We start from the raw sequence: 16679 nt of genomic DNA, 5'->3' as shown, positions 1-16679 counted from the left end.
CACTGTATTTCTGGTTTGACTTAACAACTGAGCAGGCATCCTTCACAAAGAGAGGGAGCTATGGGGATGGGGAGGATGGTAGGGTGCCCAGAAACAAAGGAACAGAAAATGACTTTGAGGCCATGAGGAGTGGGGAATGGTCTGGGATCCAGAGCCTGGGAACCAGCCTCCATTCTCAGCAGGTTGCAGCTCAACTTTCCACAGCCTTCCCTACTGAATCCCACAGACGTCATCCTCTTCCCCCACTAAGCAACAGCAGGGAGCCCAGTGAAATTGACTTCCGGTTTACTGACGCATTTCCGCCCTTGGTGGTAGGAGGAGCCGAGAAGTCCTGCCCAACAGTCGCCAGTCTGTCAGTGGTTTCCTGGAGCTAGCTGACTGGTGGCACAGGGCACAGGGGCGCCATCAGGGGGGGCTACTGCTTCCACTGCCTATAAAGGACCCTGACTAGAGGTTGGGCCAGGCAGAGGAGAAGGCGGAGCCACAAACAGCTGTTGTGGCGGCAGTGCCAAGGGGGACAGAGACCTCTATAGAAGCAGGCCTACCGTCACGCAGTGGCTGTGTGACAAAAGAACCATGTACCTGATTGTTTCCAAGGTTCTTGTCGTCTTCGAGGGGGCAGTAGAGTTGGAGGACGAGAATGTGCAGCCTGTGATGCTTGTGGAAGGTACCTATCCTGCCCCTTCTAAGAAGGGACCTGTCCATAGGGCCGCATCCCACTCCTGACGCGGCGTTCTGAGAGGCTCTGAGATTTAGAGGCCGGGGCAGGCGCCATCTTGTGGTGGGTGTGGTGGAACGGGACGGGTCATCCCCGGTTTTTTGTGTGCCGGTGACTGTGACTGGCATCCGCTTCTTTCCGAAACTTCAGTCCAAAGCGGCAATGGTGTAGGCAGAGAGGGCCCGAGGGGCTGTTTTTCTCTTGATCTTCTCCACAAACTGGAAATTACGTTGCGATGCCCTGTGACTGTAAGAAATTCCTCTCTGCCCACAGTTGTGAATCTGAGGAAAAATTTCATTATTTTTAAAATATTTGTTAATTTGAAAAGTGTACTAGAGAGGTAAAGACAGATTTTCCATCGTTGGTCCACTTTTCAAATGGTCCCCACAACTGGTGGAGGGCCGGGCCACAGCCAGGAGCAAGGAACTCCATCCGGGTCTCTGACGTGAGTGGGCGCAGAGACCCAGGTACTGGAATGATCGTTTGCTGCTTCACAGGGCATAAGGGGTGTACCGCGACCGAATTGGCACTCTAATATGGAATGATATTAGATATTGGGATGCCCTCATTCCGGCTGCTTGACTTTTATTTTTTTCTTTTCTTTCCAAGAGAAAAGAAGTCATGTGGACGGGTAGTACACTTGTATATATGAGTTCTAAAATATTGTACCAAAATAAGCATTTTTCCTTCCCAGGAAGCTTTTTAATAGTAGCTTTTAGTGAGGATTTCTGAAAACACAGAAGAAATTTAAAAGGGCAATTGCAGATAGCGCTGAGGTTGGATGATAGAATGAGAGGAAATTGGTTTTTTTTTTTTATTTTACTTAAGGTACACAAATTTCATCTATTTCATATATACAGATCCAGGAAAATAGTGATGATAATTCCCATGCTACCCTCCCACCCATATTCCCACCCTTCTTCCTCCTCCCTCTCCTTAAATAAATAAATAAATTCCCACTCTTACCTTTTACAAAGATCTATTATCAGTTAACTTTATACTCATAAGATTAACCCTACACTAAAGAGTTCAACGATTAGTATGAAGAAAAAGAAACACAGTTGCTCAACAGTTAACACAATGGTTGTTAAAAATCATTGCATCTCAAAGTGTCAATTTCACTCCTATAGATTGTTTAATTCTGTTTCTGCCATGAATTTTTTGAAGTACCCCCATATCTGTTGCTCATGAGAGGGCAGGGATCACATTAAATTTGTTCCCTTTTGCCTCTTTTTTTTTTTTATCTTTTATTTAATGAATATAAATTTCCAAAGTACGACTCATGGGTTACAATGGCTTCCCCCCCCATACCGTCCCTCCCACCCACAACCCTCCCCTTTCCCACTCCCTCTCCCCTTCCATTCACATCAAGATTCATTGAATGTACGTCCAGTGGATACTTTAGATGGCCTACATTTTGTTGGCAGGAGTCCAGTTAGATGTGAGAAGGTTTGCTGGGGCTGATCTCTGCTCTGCTCTGAATTGCATTAATTCTGCTTATCTTATTTTATTTTATTTTATTTTATTTTAGTATTCAAATTTTAATTCTGTTTTGGTTGAGTGCATGGATGTGCCATGCCATGGGCAAAAGCACTCAGGGCAAGCAGATCATGAATTAAAAAACTCCAGATGGAAGTCCTAGGATTGCCTTGTGGGTTTTACAGCAGAGTCAGGGAGACACAGCCAGGAAAGAGGGGACACACAGATAGCCAGTGGCCAGCAGATTCACACCCACACTCTGATCCCTCAGCCATTTACTACCCACAGGCTTCCACCACTGAAGACACTGCTGTCCACAAGAGAAAATCCCTGTGCCTTCAGGAGGGTGGTGTGGAAGAGATTCCCATTGGTCAGCAGTAGTCTCTTGGAAGGACCGGTCCTTCCTGGTACTGGCATGTCCCTATTGCTTCTCTGTCATCAGAGTTGGGACCCCCAGCAGAGGTGGCTGAGTCTTAGCAAAGTTTGCCACAGAAAACTGTTTCTTAGCTGTTGCCTGAAACCTGTCACTGCAGTGTCTCCTATTATTGCTGTTTTTGCCAGCAGGGACACATGGAAGAATCATTGACATCTGATATGTTTTCACATGCCAGAGAGTCAGTTGTTCCTTCCTCCTTCTTGGTATTCATGGTTTCAGTTAACAATTTGATCTTTGTTTCAATCTTTCAGAATTTTCATGGCTTCTGACTTCAAAATCAGTAATAATATTTCTCCCACTCATTCTACCAATTTGCCTGCCTTTACAGAGGTGCCTAAGGCACTGTGGTTCACAGTGTAGGTTTGCAATCTGGTTTCAGATTCCAAACCTTGACTTATTTCCTGTGTTTGTTCAAGACACCATAATAAACCAAGTGAGGCTGATGCACACTGGGGTGAGACTTAACTCCCCAAATCTCTATGTGCTTTATTTGGTGAGATATTTTATCTGGTGGGATATTTAAGCATTTCCACATGCTACTGCTACTGTTGTTGATAATGACAACACTGTACAGCAATAATCAATCCTTGAAGATTCTTTAGATATAAATACAACTAACCTTTACACTCTAATCTGTGGGTAATATTCGCAGTTCTAAGCAGTTTACATATGTGACCATTAATATTTATAATAGCCCTATAAGGTTAATGTCCTGGTTTTACAGATGGAAACAAGTTCAGAGAGATTACCCACTGTGCCCACAGTTAACACACATGATAACCATGATTCAACATCAGGCAGTCTGCCTTTAGATAGAATGCTCTTAACCATGCAACTACACTGGCTTGAGCAGTGAGCCATTGTGCTCTACAGAGAAGTGGTGGAACCAGCATTTCAATCTGAACACTCTACCTCCACACTCCTGTACACTTACCCACTATTGCCCTACTGGCATTGTCAGATCTAGCACTTTTTATTTCTACTTTTAGATAATTGCCTCCCACGGCTTCCCTTATAGGTCTTTTTATAGTATGTGTTTGCTTTTGAGAGTAACTTGTGAAAGCTTTTGTTGACCTATCTCATAGGTGACACCGAATTGTCAACTACTGAGGGAGCAGTGGCGAGTGCCTCTGGTGATAGCACTGTCACTGATGAAGCCATCCTCCGTGGTGCTGATGTGGTTGTCCATGTGCCTCAGAGCAGTGAGCCAGACACTACTCTTGTTGTGGAAGAAGGTGAAACATCTCAGGTATTGGAAACCATCAGTGTAAGAGTAGTGAGTTTGGAGTTCATCAGCTTTATTCCTGGAAATGCTTTCAAGCTATCTTCTATTTTCACCCTCCCTGAAGTGTCCTGGTATTGTATTTGTAGAGTGGAATTGGAAGTCTAATTTACCAAATTGTATGGGACATTTGTTCTTATCTTTCTAGCATTTCTGTTCTCAAAAGTATACATCTGTTCTTTGCCTTTAAAATTGAGATTAACAACTACAATTATTCGATTATGTACTTCCTTTCTCATACAAGTAATGGATTTCTACATTTGTTGAAGTGTAATTGCAATGTGAATAAACATGCATGCTAATTTTTTTTAAAAAATAGCTTTATTGAGGTATAATTTGTTTTATAGGATTCACTAGTTTTAAAATAAGTAAAAACCAATGGCATTTTAAGTGAAATTTACAGAAGTATGCAGCTATTACCTCAGTATATGTATTTATGACTTTACAGGGTATATTTAAATGATGCTTCAGCTATATTGTACTAATTGACACTGTCAATAGCAGGTTGTGAGAGTGCCTGCTTGCCAATATTTGCAAGAATGGAAATATTATAAAGCTTTGATGTCTTTGGAAATCTGAGAAGCAAAAAGATGTCTCATAGTTGTATTTTCACTTTTCAAAGTGTCTGAATGGAATAGCTTTCCTTTCTAGAGCTATTTATTCATTAGAAATATTAAAACTATTTGTATTTTAGAGAAATTAGAAGTTTATTAAGAAATTTATGGCATGAGTGTTTTTGTTAATATTCCTGCCAAGACTGTATTTGAACTGTGTTTCATGGAGTTTAATTTTTTTAATTTTACAGATGTGTCTATCTGATCCATATGGCTTTTGGGTTCAATAAGAATCCTTACGAAGGCCTATTGCACTGCATACTTCACAGAAATATCACTGTGCTCCCTCTCAAAGTTATTTATTTGTTTACTTCTAAATACTTCACCAGCCTGGAATTGCTTTAGGCGTAGCAACTGAGAAAAGAATACAGATTTTTGTTTTGCTCATTTTTGTCTTGTTGTCTACACACTTTTAATGCAATAGTCCATATCTCCTGTACTAAGCTGAAATGCCCCTTGTAACATACATTACATACATGCATCCCCATAGGCATTTGAAAGTGTAGGGACATCTTGTCATACTCATTGAATTGTGTTATCTTGTCCTGAAGCTATAATCAAAGATTTAAATCACTGAAGCATTGTAACATATTTATTTCAATTTTCGGAATCCTGATTTCCCTGTGAAATGTCTTTGGAACTTTCCTGACAATTTTTGCCTCTTAGTTTTTCTGTACCGTTTTAGGAAATGTTGTATTTATTTCTCCCACTCACCACAACAACTACTACACATGGTGGGTTCTAATTGGGATGGATTTGGTTTTGTACATTTAATTTAGAAAGAAATAACATCATGAAAATTGTCTTTTTCTCCAACAGGCACATCTTTCCCTAGTATGCTTTTGAATTGTTTTATACTTTTCTCCTAATAGGTTCTGTAGGTTTCCTAAGTGTATTTCTCAGACTGTTAATATTTTTATTGTTATCAACATACATTTTATTTAAATTATTTCTTTAGATTTTTGAATTTTTTTAAGATGTTAAAAACATTATCTGTATATTTTGTTTCAAACTAATATTGTCTTCATGCATGCTACAATATTGGTTTTGCTATATAATCTGCTAGTTCTTACTGAATGTTTCTAAAAGGATTGAGACATATTTTATTATTATTAGTTAGATAGTAATTGTCAATGGAATGCTTGATATCTGCTTTGTTTGAATGTGAACAGTTGCATAAACATTAAAACCATAGGAAAATAGTACAAAGTCTAGAAGGATATAAAATGAAAAATAAAATCATCCTTCATGCCCTCAAGAGCAACTATTACTCCTCAGACATAGTACTTTTTTCCCAAAGAGATTCTTTATTTAAGGAATACAAACTTCATGCATTTCATAAATACAACTTTAAGAACATAGTGATTCTTCCCACTGTACTCGCCCTCCCATTCTTCTTCCTCCTCCCTCTCCTATTCCTAGTCTTATTTTTAACTAAGATCTATTTTGAATTAACCTTATACACAGAATATTAACTTTATACTAAGTAAAGAGTACAACAAATTGCATGAAAAAAATAAAACTGTTCCTCAACAGTTGAGACAAGGGCTATTCAAAGTCATTGCTTGGAGCCGCGCCGGCATCCCATATGGGCGCTAGGTTCTAGTCCCGGTTGCTCCTCTTCCAGTCCAGTTCTCTGCTGTGGCCTGGGAGGGCAGTGGAGGATAGCCCAAGTGCTTGGGCCCCTGCACCCGCATGGGAGACCAGGAGGAAGCACCTGGCTCCTGGCTTCGGATCGGATGGGCACAGCGCCAGCCATAGCGGCCATTTGGGGAGTGAACCAATGGAAGGAAGACCTTTCTCTCTGTCTCTCTCTCACTGTCTATAACTCCAACTGTCAAAAAAAAAAAAGTCATTCTTCTTGAAGTTAATTTCACTTCTTTTTTTTTTTTTGATACTTAATTAACTTTTTAAAAGCACCCAAGAATGATACATCTTTAGCCAGCACTTAGGCATAACTTTAACTTAGGAGACATAAGAATGTTCTCCACTTAATATACTGAAACAAAGTAAATATTTAAGAACAAGTTTTACTATTAACTCTCATAATGCAGCTCTTTGAGGACAGAGGCCCTGCATGGGAAGTTAGTGCACAGCGACTCTTGTTGTTAATTTAACAATTAACACTCTTATGTATGACATCAGTGATCACCTGAGGTTCTTGACATGAGCTGCCTAGGCTATGGATGGAGGCCTTTTGAATGCACTAACTCCATCAGTATTTAGACAAAGCCATAAGCAAAGTAGTTCTCTCCTCCCTTCAGAGAAAAGTGCATCCTTCTTTGATGACTACTTCTTTCCACTGGGATCTCACCCACCGAGGTCCTTCATGTAGGACATTTTTTGACACAGTGTCTTGGGTTTCCATGCCTGAAATGCTCTCATGGACTTTTCAGCCAGACCAGGATGCTTTAAGGGCTGATTCTGAGGTCAAAGTGCTATTTAAGGGGCCAGTGCCATGGCTCACTTGGTTAATCCTCCTCCTGCGGCATCGACATCCCATATGGGTGCCGAGTTCTAGTCCTGGTTGCTCCTCTTCCAGTCCAGCTCTCTGCTGTGGCCTGGGAAAGCAGTGGAGGATGGCCCAAGTGCTTGGGCCCCTGCACCCACATGGGCAACCAGGAGGAAGCACCTGGCTCCTGGCTTCGGATCAGTGTAGCCGCGGCCGTAGCGGCCATTTTGGGGCTGACCAACGGAAAGAAGACCTTTCTCTCTGTTTCTCTCACTGCTAACTCTGTCAAATAAATAAATAAATAAATAGTGCTACTTAAAGCGATTGTCATTCTATGAGTCTTCTGTGTAGACTGTTTCCAATGTTGGAGCATTCACTCCATTTTAATTCTATTATTATTACCAAACACTTAATCCTATCCATATAATCACTTCAACACTTAAGATGGTATTTTTACCATCCAGCTTATGGGTATTTGGGGTCCCATGGCAAGTTTTTAAACTGGACCCTAATAAGTAAGTCCACAGTGTGTGCAGAACTATGCAGCTTTACAGTTATAAACTTCATATACTTCATAATTACAACTTTAGGAACATGATGATTCTTCCCACCATGGCTGCACTCACACCTATACTCACCCCCTTCCCTCCTCCCCTCTTATTCCCACTCTTATTTTTTACTGATATCTGTTATCAATTGACTTTTTTGTTTAACTCTATGTTAAGTAAAGAGTTCAACAAATAGTATAGAAAAATTGTTCCTCAACAGTCAAGACAAGGGCTGTTCAAGTCATTGCTTCTCAAAGTGTCAGTTTCACTTCTACAGATAGCCTTTTAGGTGCTATCTGTAGGTTATCACATGTCAGGGAGAACATGTGGTATTTGACCCTTTGGAACTGGCTTATTACACTAAGTATGGTGTTTCCCAGAGTCACCATTTTATTGTAAATGATCACTTTTTTTAAATCACTGTGTAATATTCTATAGTGTAAATACCCCATAATTTCTTTATCCAGTCTTCAGTAGATGGGCACTTGGGTTGATTCCATGTCTTAGCTATGTGACTTGGGCTGTAATAAACATGGGGGTGCAGATAATCTTTTCATATGCTGATTTCATTTTCCTTGGGTGAATTCCCAGGAGTGGGATGACTGGGTCATACGGTAGGTCTATATTCAGATTTCTGAGGTATTGCCATACTGTCTTCCATAGTGGCTTTACCAGTTTGCATTCCCACCAACAGTGGATTAGTGTACCTTTTTTCCCCACATCCTTACCAGCATTTGTTGTTTGTTGATTTCTGTATAAAAGCCATTCTAACTAGGATAAGCTGAAACCTCACTGTGGTTTTGATTTGCATTTCCCTGACGGTTAGTGGTCCTAAGCATTTTTTCATGTGTCTGTTGGCCGTTTGGATTTCCTCTTTTGAAAAAAAAAATGTCTTTTTAAGTTCTTGGACCATCTGTTAACTGGTTTGTTGTTGTTGTTGTTGTTGAGGTCCTTTATATCTTTGCATATTCTGGTTATTAATCCTTTATCAGTTACATAGTTTGCAAATAATTTCTTTCATTCTGTTGGTTGCCTCTTCACTTTCCTGACTGCTTCTTTTGCAGTACAGAAGCTTCTCAATTTGATATAATCCCATGTGTTAATTTTGGCTTTGATTGCTTGTGCCTCTGGGGTCTTTTCCAAGAACTCTTTGCCTATGCCAATGTCTTGAAGGGTTTCCCAAATGTTCTTTAATAATTTGATGATGTTGGGTCATAGATTTAGGTCTTTAATCCATTTTGAGTGGATTTTTGTGTAAGGTGTAAGGTAGGAGTCTTGCACTCTCCTCACTTGATGTCTTCCAACCCTGACCTCAATGCCATCCAGAAATCCATTTTTTTGGCAAAATCTTTCTCTTTCACAGTCAACATCAAAATACTTCCTCCAAGAAATTCTTATATTTTCCATATGAACTTCTGTCTCTCCTGTGAATTCCCAGAAACTAATTTTTGAACTAGCTTTTGTCATTTATCACAACTTGCTTTCAATAAGTTATTTTTTTTGTCTTTTACTCTTCTTTGTGAACTACTAGAGAGTGGGAATAGCATATCTTTTATTTTTGAAATGAATAATTTCAGTACATTAAGTCTTATAGTATGCAAATAATGTTCTTAAGCGTATTTTAAACATATATGACTATACAGCACAAAGAGTGAACCTGATATAAAGTATTGACTTTATCATGTACTGACATTGGCTCTTCAATTGTAATCAGTGTACTATAACAATACAAGATGTTAATAATAGGCGAAACTAGAGGTATAAGATACAGAGTCACTGGGAACTCTATACTCTCTGCACAGTTTTGCTAAATGGCTGTAATAAATGAACTAAAAAGATAATGAACCTCAGACATTATTTTAATTTTTTAAAGATTTATTTTATTTATTTGAAGGACAGAGTTACATAGAGAGGTAGAGACAGAGAGAGAGGTCTTCTATCCACTGGTTCACTCCTCAGATGGCCACAATGGCCGGAGCTGTGCCAATCCGAAGTCAAGAGCCAGGAGCTTCTTCCCGGTCTCCCACGTGGGTACAGGTGCCCAAGGACTTGGGCCATCTTCTACTGCTTTCCCAGGCCATAGCAGAGAGCTGGATCAGAAGAGGAGTGCCCATATGGGATGCCAGCACTTCAGGCCAGGGCGTTAACCCACTGTGCCACAGCACAGGCCCCCAGGCATTATTTTATGAACTCATGTCTGTGATGCAATTGTCAGTTGAAATGCACTCACCAATGTTTATTACAGTTGTTTCAAGTATTTCTTGAACAACAATGACTTCAGCGTATGCTTCTTTTAAATTTTGGTTATTTGTGAGTTACTCTTTCTTTATTTTTCAGGTGGTGGCTGACAGCAGTAACTCCCCTAACAGTGGACCTTCAGAAACATATAGGAGAGTTTCATTTGGCTGTCTTAACTCTCTACTGGGTGCTACTGACTGTACTAATCACACGTGTTACTTCTCTCTAGATCTTGTTTGTACAGGTACAATGAACTTTTTTTTAATTTAAAATTAAGTATGACCTGCTTTAAAGGTTTTTATTAATTGTATTTAGGGATGTTTAAAGTCATCATTTCCAGGGTCATATTTGAAGCATGCTTATTTAACGAGAGGGTGTTAGTGCTAAAACTTCTTCTCCAGTATAGTTTGCCCTGATCAGTGATCTTCTAATATGTAAAGTGTACTTTTGAAGTTAAAAACTATGTGCAGCAAGTAACAGTTTTATAATGTTTTTTTTTAATTAGTGCTATCATTTGTTGCATTTTTATTTATTGGATGCAGTTACTAATGTACTTTTATTCACATAGGCACTAAATTTTTTTGTAAATATATTTTATTTTTTATACAAAAATTAAAGCCCAAAACATAGTTTTTGAAGTAACTATGGACAAGATGTTATACTAGTTTTTTTTGCTTAGAAGATCCTAGGAACAGCATCCAGTTGTTCTTCTACTATCACCATATAATCACAGTGACAGTACTACATTTGGTGTAGAACAAACAACTTACATAAAAATAAATTTTATTAATTGTAGTCTAAACATTTTACCAATACATACTTGTTACTAAAAGGCAACAACTTCATCCCACAATCTTGGGCATGTGAATTTCTAATGCTGTTAAAAGGTTTTACTGCAATTAAAAAAATTACCAAATGATCAAATATCTAAGGAGTTGTGGATTTACACCATAGCAAGAGCAGGAGCAGAGCAGAAAAAGAGCATCAGTACTGATCTCTACCCTCTGTGATGGGGTACCATGGCTTAACATTTTGTGCTGTACTGAGCTGCTCTTTACCTTAAATGTTTCATGTAAACATAATCTATAGTATCCCCAATTTCCCACTGATCCTGCCCTCCTGATGACCCAGCAGAATCTTGCCTTTTTAGGCTGTGGCATAGACCACGTCATTGACAACTGGCCTGCCAAGTGTGCTGGCTGAGCCAGGAATATCTGATACCTCTCCATCATCACCTGAGATGATTGGAAACAGCTGTTGCATGTCCAAGGACAATAAGTTATAATGTCAAGCACCATCTATATAGTTATGGGAAGAGGGATTTACTTCGTGTCTGGAAAGAAAATGGAAAGAGAGGCGGATTAGTGCTGATTGTGTTTCTGATTTTATCATGTTAGTGGAAACTCTGTGAACTGCAACAGGAATGTTTTTGGTCTCATCCATATGTGCTTGCATGTGTAGCAGTCCACATATATCAAATATATCATGCTTTCTCCATGCTCCCGTTGAAGCTCTTGATGCTTGTTCGCAGCTTTTGGCTCCTATGGTAAAACCTGCCGAGAATGTTTGTGTACTGACTCTTTTTTGTGGACCTGTAGTTTGATTGTTGTGGCTAGTATACTTAGCACTAGGACTGAGGGTGCTGATTCATGAGTTAAGCAAAAATATAAAGCTAAGGGCACGTGGGTTAAACTTTCAAATAGGGTGTCTGGGGAAGGCTTTACTGAAAAGGTTGAGAGGTCATAAGTATTTAGCTTTGGTGGGGAGGGATTTAAACAATATTGTTGTTCAAAGAAAAACTTTGAGACTACCGAAATTTTTCCAAAGTTAATCAAACAGGGAAAACATCTGAGAAAGCATTCTCAACAAAATATGTTTCAAAATAATTCCACCTGTAATGGGATGAGCTGTATTTATAATCAAACAAATAAAATACAAGAAAAGATATAGGGAGATTACTTGATTGGCACAGTTCTGATTTTACCTTATTTGGGTGTAAATTAGCAGCCTCCATCCTGGCATTGGCTGAGGATCACTTGCTTGCCTACTAGAGGGTAAATACACTTCAGTAGGTTACAACTTCCCTGCACGTCTGGCTAGGTGGCAGTTCACTATGTATACAGGGGGCTTTGGAACACAGTTAACACCTAAATACAGAGGTTGGTTTAAGGCAATTTTAATTCAACACCAAGAGAGGAGATTAATTGTATTTTTTTAAAGATTTATTTTTATTTATTTGAAAGACAGAGTTACAGAGAGAGATAGAAATGGAGAGAGAGAGAGAGAGAGAGAGAGAGAGAGAGAGGTTTTCAATCTGCTGGTTCACTCCCCAGATGGCCACAACGGTCGGAGCTGTGCCAATACGAAGCCAGGAGCCAGGAGCCTCCTCCAGGTCTCCCACATGGGTACAGAGGCCCAAGGACTTGGGCCATCCTCCACTGCTATCCTAGGCCATAGCAGAGAGCAGAATCAGAAGAGGAGCAGCCAGGACTAGAACCAGTGCCCCTATGGGATGCTGGTGCTCCAGGCCGGGGCTTTGACCTGCTGCGCCACAGCACCGGCCCCAATTAATTGTGTTTTAAGCCCTTTTCTCTACCTGTGGCATTGAGAATAGGCTGTATGGGGCCAGACTAGGTTTGGGAAGACAAGAGTATAATGCAATAGTGGTGGTGATGGTGAGTGATGATAGGTACTTTGGCAAAGTTAGTAGAAGTGGAGGCTGTGAGGAGTGATTTGATTTTGGAAACTCTTTGGAAGTAGAGGGAATGTATTGACTGTTGGATAGACTATTTGGTATGATAGAAGAGTAAAGGGTTAGTTTAAAGTTATTTCAGCAATAGTAAGGGAAGTTTCCAGTTTTTTAGATTTGGAAAGTCTAAGGGGCAACTTGGGTGCATGAAAAGAACAAAAGACACTCAACTTTGGATATGATAATTTGATTAAGCATTTGGATCCATGAATGTGAGGTTAATTGGAGCTGCAAGTATACACATTTTGGAATTTTCAGTCTGTGACTATCACTTAAAGCCCGACAAAAGGAATAGGTATGGAAAAATAAGAGAAAACAAGAGGCAAGAATCCAGTGCTTGCCTTCGGTCATTCTAAAGTTTAGTTGTAATGGAACTAAGGAAAGACAAAGAAAGGAATATGAAAGAACTAAGAAAAGCTGGGTTATAAGGCACAGAAACATTGACCTTTAGTAGATATTGCTAGCTATTTGAAGTGATTGTACCTATTTACACTTCCAATAAGAGTGTTTGAGAATTACGTTTGCTTTAAATTCTCCCTTGTACCTTAATATTTTCAGACTCACTTGTACCTTACGATAAACCATCTGTAATTATTTAGAACTTTAAGATATAATATAATGTCCATTCTCTATCCAAAACACCTGATAAAAGAATGTCCATTTTTCTGTGCAATATGTCCTCCTGCTAATGCTACTGCTAATAGCAATCGAGATTTATTTAGTGCCGATTGTGTGCCTGGCAACACTGGTATAGGTATCGATTAATTGTCCCTGGAACTCTATGTGGTAAGTGCTACTGTTAGACTTCTCAGTTTTTAGAGGTGAACTAAAGCACAGAGAATGAGCACCTTCATGGGGGTTGCAAAGTGAGTACATGCTGAATCCAGGTAGCCAGCTTCAGGCTTGTGTTCTTACCTTTGTACTTGGCTGCCTCTCATGGAAGAGTTGTAGTTGTTTAATACATCCTCTTACTGCTCCTAAAAAGATTGCCCATGTATGATGTGCAGTTGCTGATACTTCTCACCATCTGAACTTGCTAAATCATTAGAGAATCAATGTCTACAGCATGGTAAACTTCTTTTCTTTTTCTTTTTCCCAAAGGAACCTTTTATTTAAAGAACACAAATTTCATAAGTACAACTTTAGGAATATAGTGATTGTTCACACCATACCCACCCTCCAACACACACTCCCACCCCTCCTCCTACTTCCTCTCTCCTTGCCAGTCCCATTCTCCATTAAGATTCATTTTCAATTAACTTTATACACAGAAGACAAGTCTATACTAAGTAAAGATTTCAACAATTTGCACACACACACAAAAAAAAAACTGTATGAAAACAAGTTTTATAGTTAACTCTCATAATATAATTCATTGAAGTCAGAGGTCCTACATGGGAAGTTAGTGCACAATGACTCCCGTTGTTAACTTAACAATTAACACTCTTAGGTATGATTTCAGTCATCACCCAAGGCTCTTGACATGAGCTGCCTAGGCTATGGAAGCCTTTTGAATCCACAGACTCCGTCAGTATTTAGACAAGGCCATAAGCAAAGTGGAAATTCTCTCCTTCCTTCACAGAAAAGTGCATCCTTCTTTCATGACCACTTCTTTCTGCTGGGATCTCACTCACAGAGGTCCTTCATGTAGCACATTTTTGCCACAGTGTCTTGGCTTTCCATGCCTGAAATGCTCTCATGGACTTTGCAGCCAGACCAGGATACCTTAGGGCTGATTCTGAGGTCAGAGTGCTACTTAAAGCAATTGTCATGCTATGAGTCTGCTGTGTGGACTACTTTGTAAGTTGGAACATTTTCTCCTTTATAATTCCATTATTATCACCAGACATTTGATCCTATTTATATGATCACTTTCACACTTAATCCTATCTAGATGTTCACTTTAACACTTAAGGCGACAATTTTACCACCCAGCTTAATGGGATTTGGGGTCCCATAGCAAGTTTTTAAACTGTACCCTTAGAAGTAAGTCCACGGGAATGTGTGCAGAACTATTCAGCTTTACAGTTACAAACTTCCTCCTCCCTCTCTTATTCTCACTCTTATTTTTGACTGAGATCTATTTTCAATTGACTTTATACACATATGATTAACTATATGTTAAGTAAAGAGTTCAGCAAATAGTATGGAAAAAAAAAACTGTTCCTGGACAGTTAAGACAAGGGCTGGGTAAATTTCTTTTCTGAAAGGGCAATTTATAGGGTAACTAAATCTTTTTAAATGTCAAAAATAGTGGCCAGAGCTGTGGTGTAGCAGGTTAAGCCTCCGCCTGTAGTGCCAGCATCCCATATGGATGCCAGTTTGAGTCCTGACTGCTCCACTTCCAATCCAGCTCCCTGCTAATGTGCCTGAGAAAGCAGTGGAACATGATCCAGGTGCTTGAGCCCCCGCACCCACGTGGGAAGACCAGAAGAAGCTCCTGGCTTCCGATGGGCCCAGCTCCACCCATTGCAGCCATCTGGAGTGTGAACCAGTGGATGGAAGACCTCTCTTTCTCTCTGTGTTTATAACTCTGCCTCACAAATAAATAAATAAATATTTAAATAATAATAACAATAAAAGTCAGAAGTCTACCTTAGATGCAGTAAGAACTGCTCTAGGGTATTAAAACCTGAGAGCATTTGTGAAATGCAGTGTTACCTAAACTAACAGCATTTTCCACTAAATTTCTCACCATGGCTGTTTTAGATTTTGAGCCTTATACAGGAGACTGCGTAGAAGTTATATTTTCCACAGATCCAGACACACAGAGCAGACGGGCTGTCTCAGTGAAGCCTCGGGTGTACAAGCATGTGAGTGAGGTAGGTGGTTTCAATGCTGCACTTGTTGTATGTTTCTGCCTGTCCTTTCTTTAGCGATAATTTCTGCTTCTCAGGATTCTGTTGGATTGATTGGGAAACCTAACACAAAAATATATTCATTTCCAAATTGGAGCCTATTTCCTTACCAAATAGGCTATACTTGTGAAGTGACATAAAGAATAATGTGGATCACTCAAGTAATTAATATGTGAAGTATATAGTTTATTTTATATGTGATAAAATGTTCTGAGAACAAAGGCAGAAAACAATCATTCCTTAGGTACTACTTGGAAAAAATAACAGAGGGAGTAGATAGTGGTATTTGTGTTTACCAGTAAGATCTAGGTGTGATTTGGTGGGGAGTGGAGCTTGAAAGCACAAGAAAATTCAGTTTGAGCAATGGTACATAGGAGATAGTGATCTCAGAATGTGACAAAGGAAGTAGGGAGAGATGGTGGTCTACTTATCTCCACATCTCTATCTCACACAATCTCTTCACCTCTCTCAACATTAACTTACAGAGATTATGTACACGGAGTAATATTTATCTCGAGATTTCTCAGTAGAGACATAGGACTCCTTTCCAGAGATTCTGATTTAATTGGCATGAGGTAGCAAATGGGCATGGGTGTGTCTACACTGCACCCCAGGTGTTCACCATGTGCCAACAAGACTGGAAATCACTGGTGGGCATGGATTGACCTGAAGCTGAGAGCCAGAGGGAAGTGCACAGCAGGCTTCGTGTGTGATGGTTTTACATATTCCTGCACATCACTTCCTTCCATAGGTGTGCATTACTAGTATACATGGAAGAAACGGGGTGATAGATGATGCCATCTTCTTCACCTTGGATTCTCTGAAACTTCCTGAAGGATACGTGCCTCAAATCTATCATGTCGTCAATGCTGTGGTAGTGGAGAGCTTTCATTCAGGCTATGTTTGGAGAGCAATTTCCATCACTCCAGTGCTAATGATGTAAAAGCACAACCTATTTATTCTCCATGTATTCATTCTTCTATGGTAATTAAGGAATTCTTGCAGTTGTGTTTTGAAAAAAAAAAACAATTAGTGAACTTCAGTAATTGTTTCTTATACTGTTTTTCAAATCTTGAGTCCTGAATGTGTTGACCAAATTGTATGTTCTTGAGAATGTTCACCAGTCTTCATGATTAATTAAAGGCATTTTTCTCTGAATCCTGTCTAATGACTTTCATTGCTTTTTTTTTTTTGCTTGCATTAGAAGCATGTGTATTTTAATCAATTTGTATGGTGGTTTCCTTCTCTAGACTCCTATTTTATACATACATTCATGGAGATTTTACTGTTTTTACTTTTCTCTGT

At 39.6% G+C, this 16679-nt stretch overlaps 1 protein-coding gene across 1 annotated transcript; it reads left to right on the top strand.

Annotated features, from left to right (window-relative positions):
• Nucleotides 1-336: 336 nt before the first annotated feature.
• Nucleotides 337-16511, top strand: LOC103351976 (cancer/testis antigen 55). The gene is made up of 5 exons (XM_051827568.2): nt 337-667; nt 3719-3882; nt 9867-10011; nt 15226-15338; nt 16126-16511. The coding sequence occupies exons 1-5, from the start codon at nt 577-579 to the stop codon at nt 16315-16317; spliced, it is 705 nt and encodes a 234-aa protein (XP_051683528.1). The 5' UTR covers nt 337-576; the 3' UTR covers nt 16318-16511.
• The last annotated feature ends 168 nt before the right edge of the window (nt 16512-16679 follow it).

Source organism: Oryctolagus cuniculus, chromosome X (assembly GCF_964237555.1).
Source record: "Oryctolagus cuniculus chromosome X, mOryCun1.1, whole genome shotgun sequence".
Taxonomy (NCBI): Eukaryota; Metazoa; Chordata; class Mammalia; order Lagomorpha; family Leporidae; genus Oryctolagus; species Oryctolagus cuniculus.
Note: the sequence above shows the minus strand (reverse complement) of the source record. Positions and strands in the feature narration are given on the sequence as shown.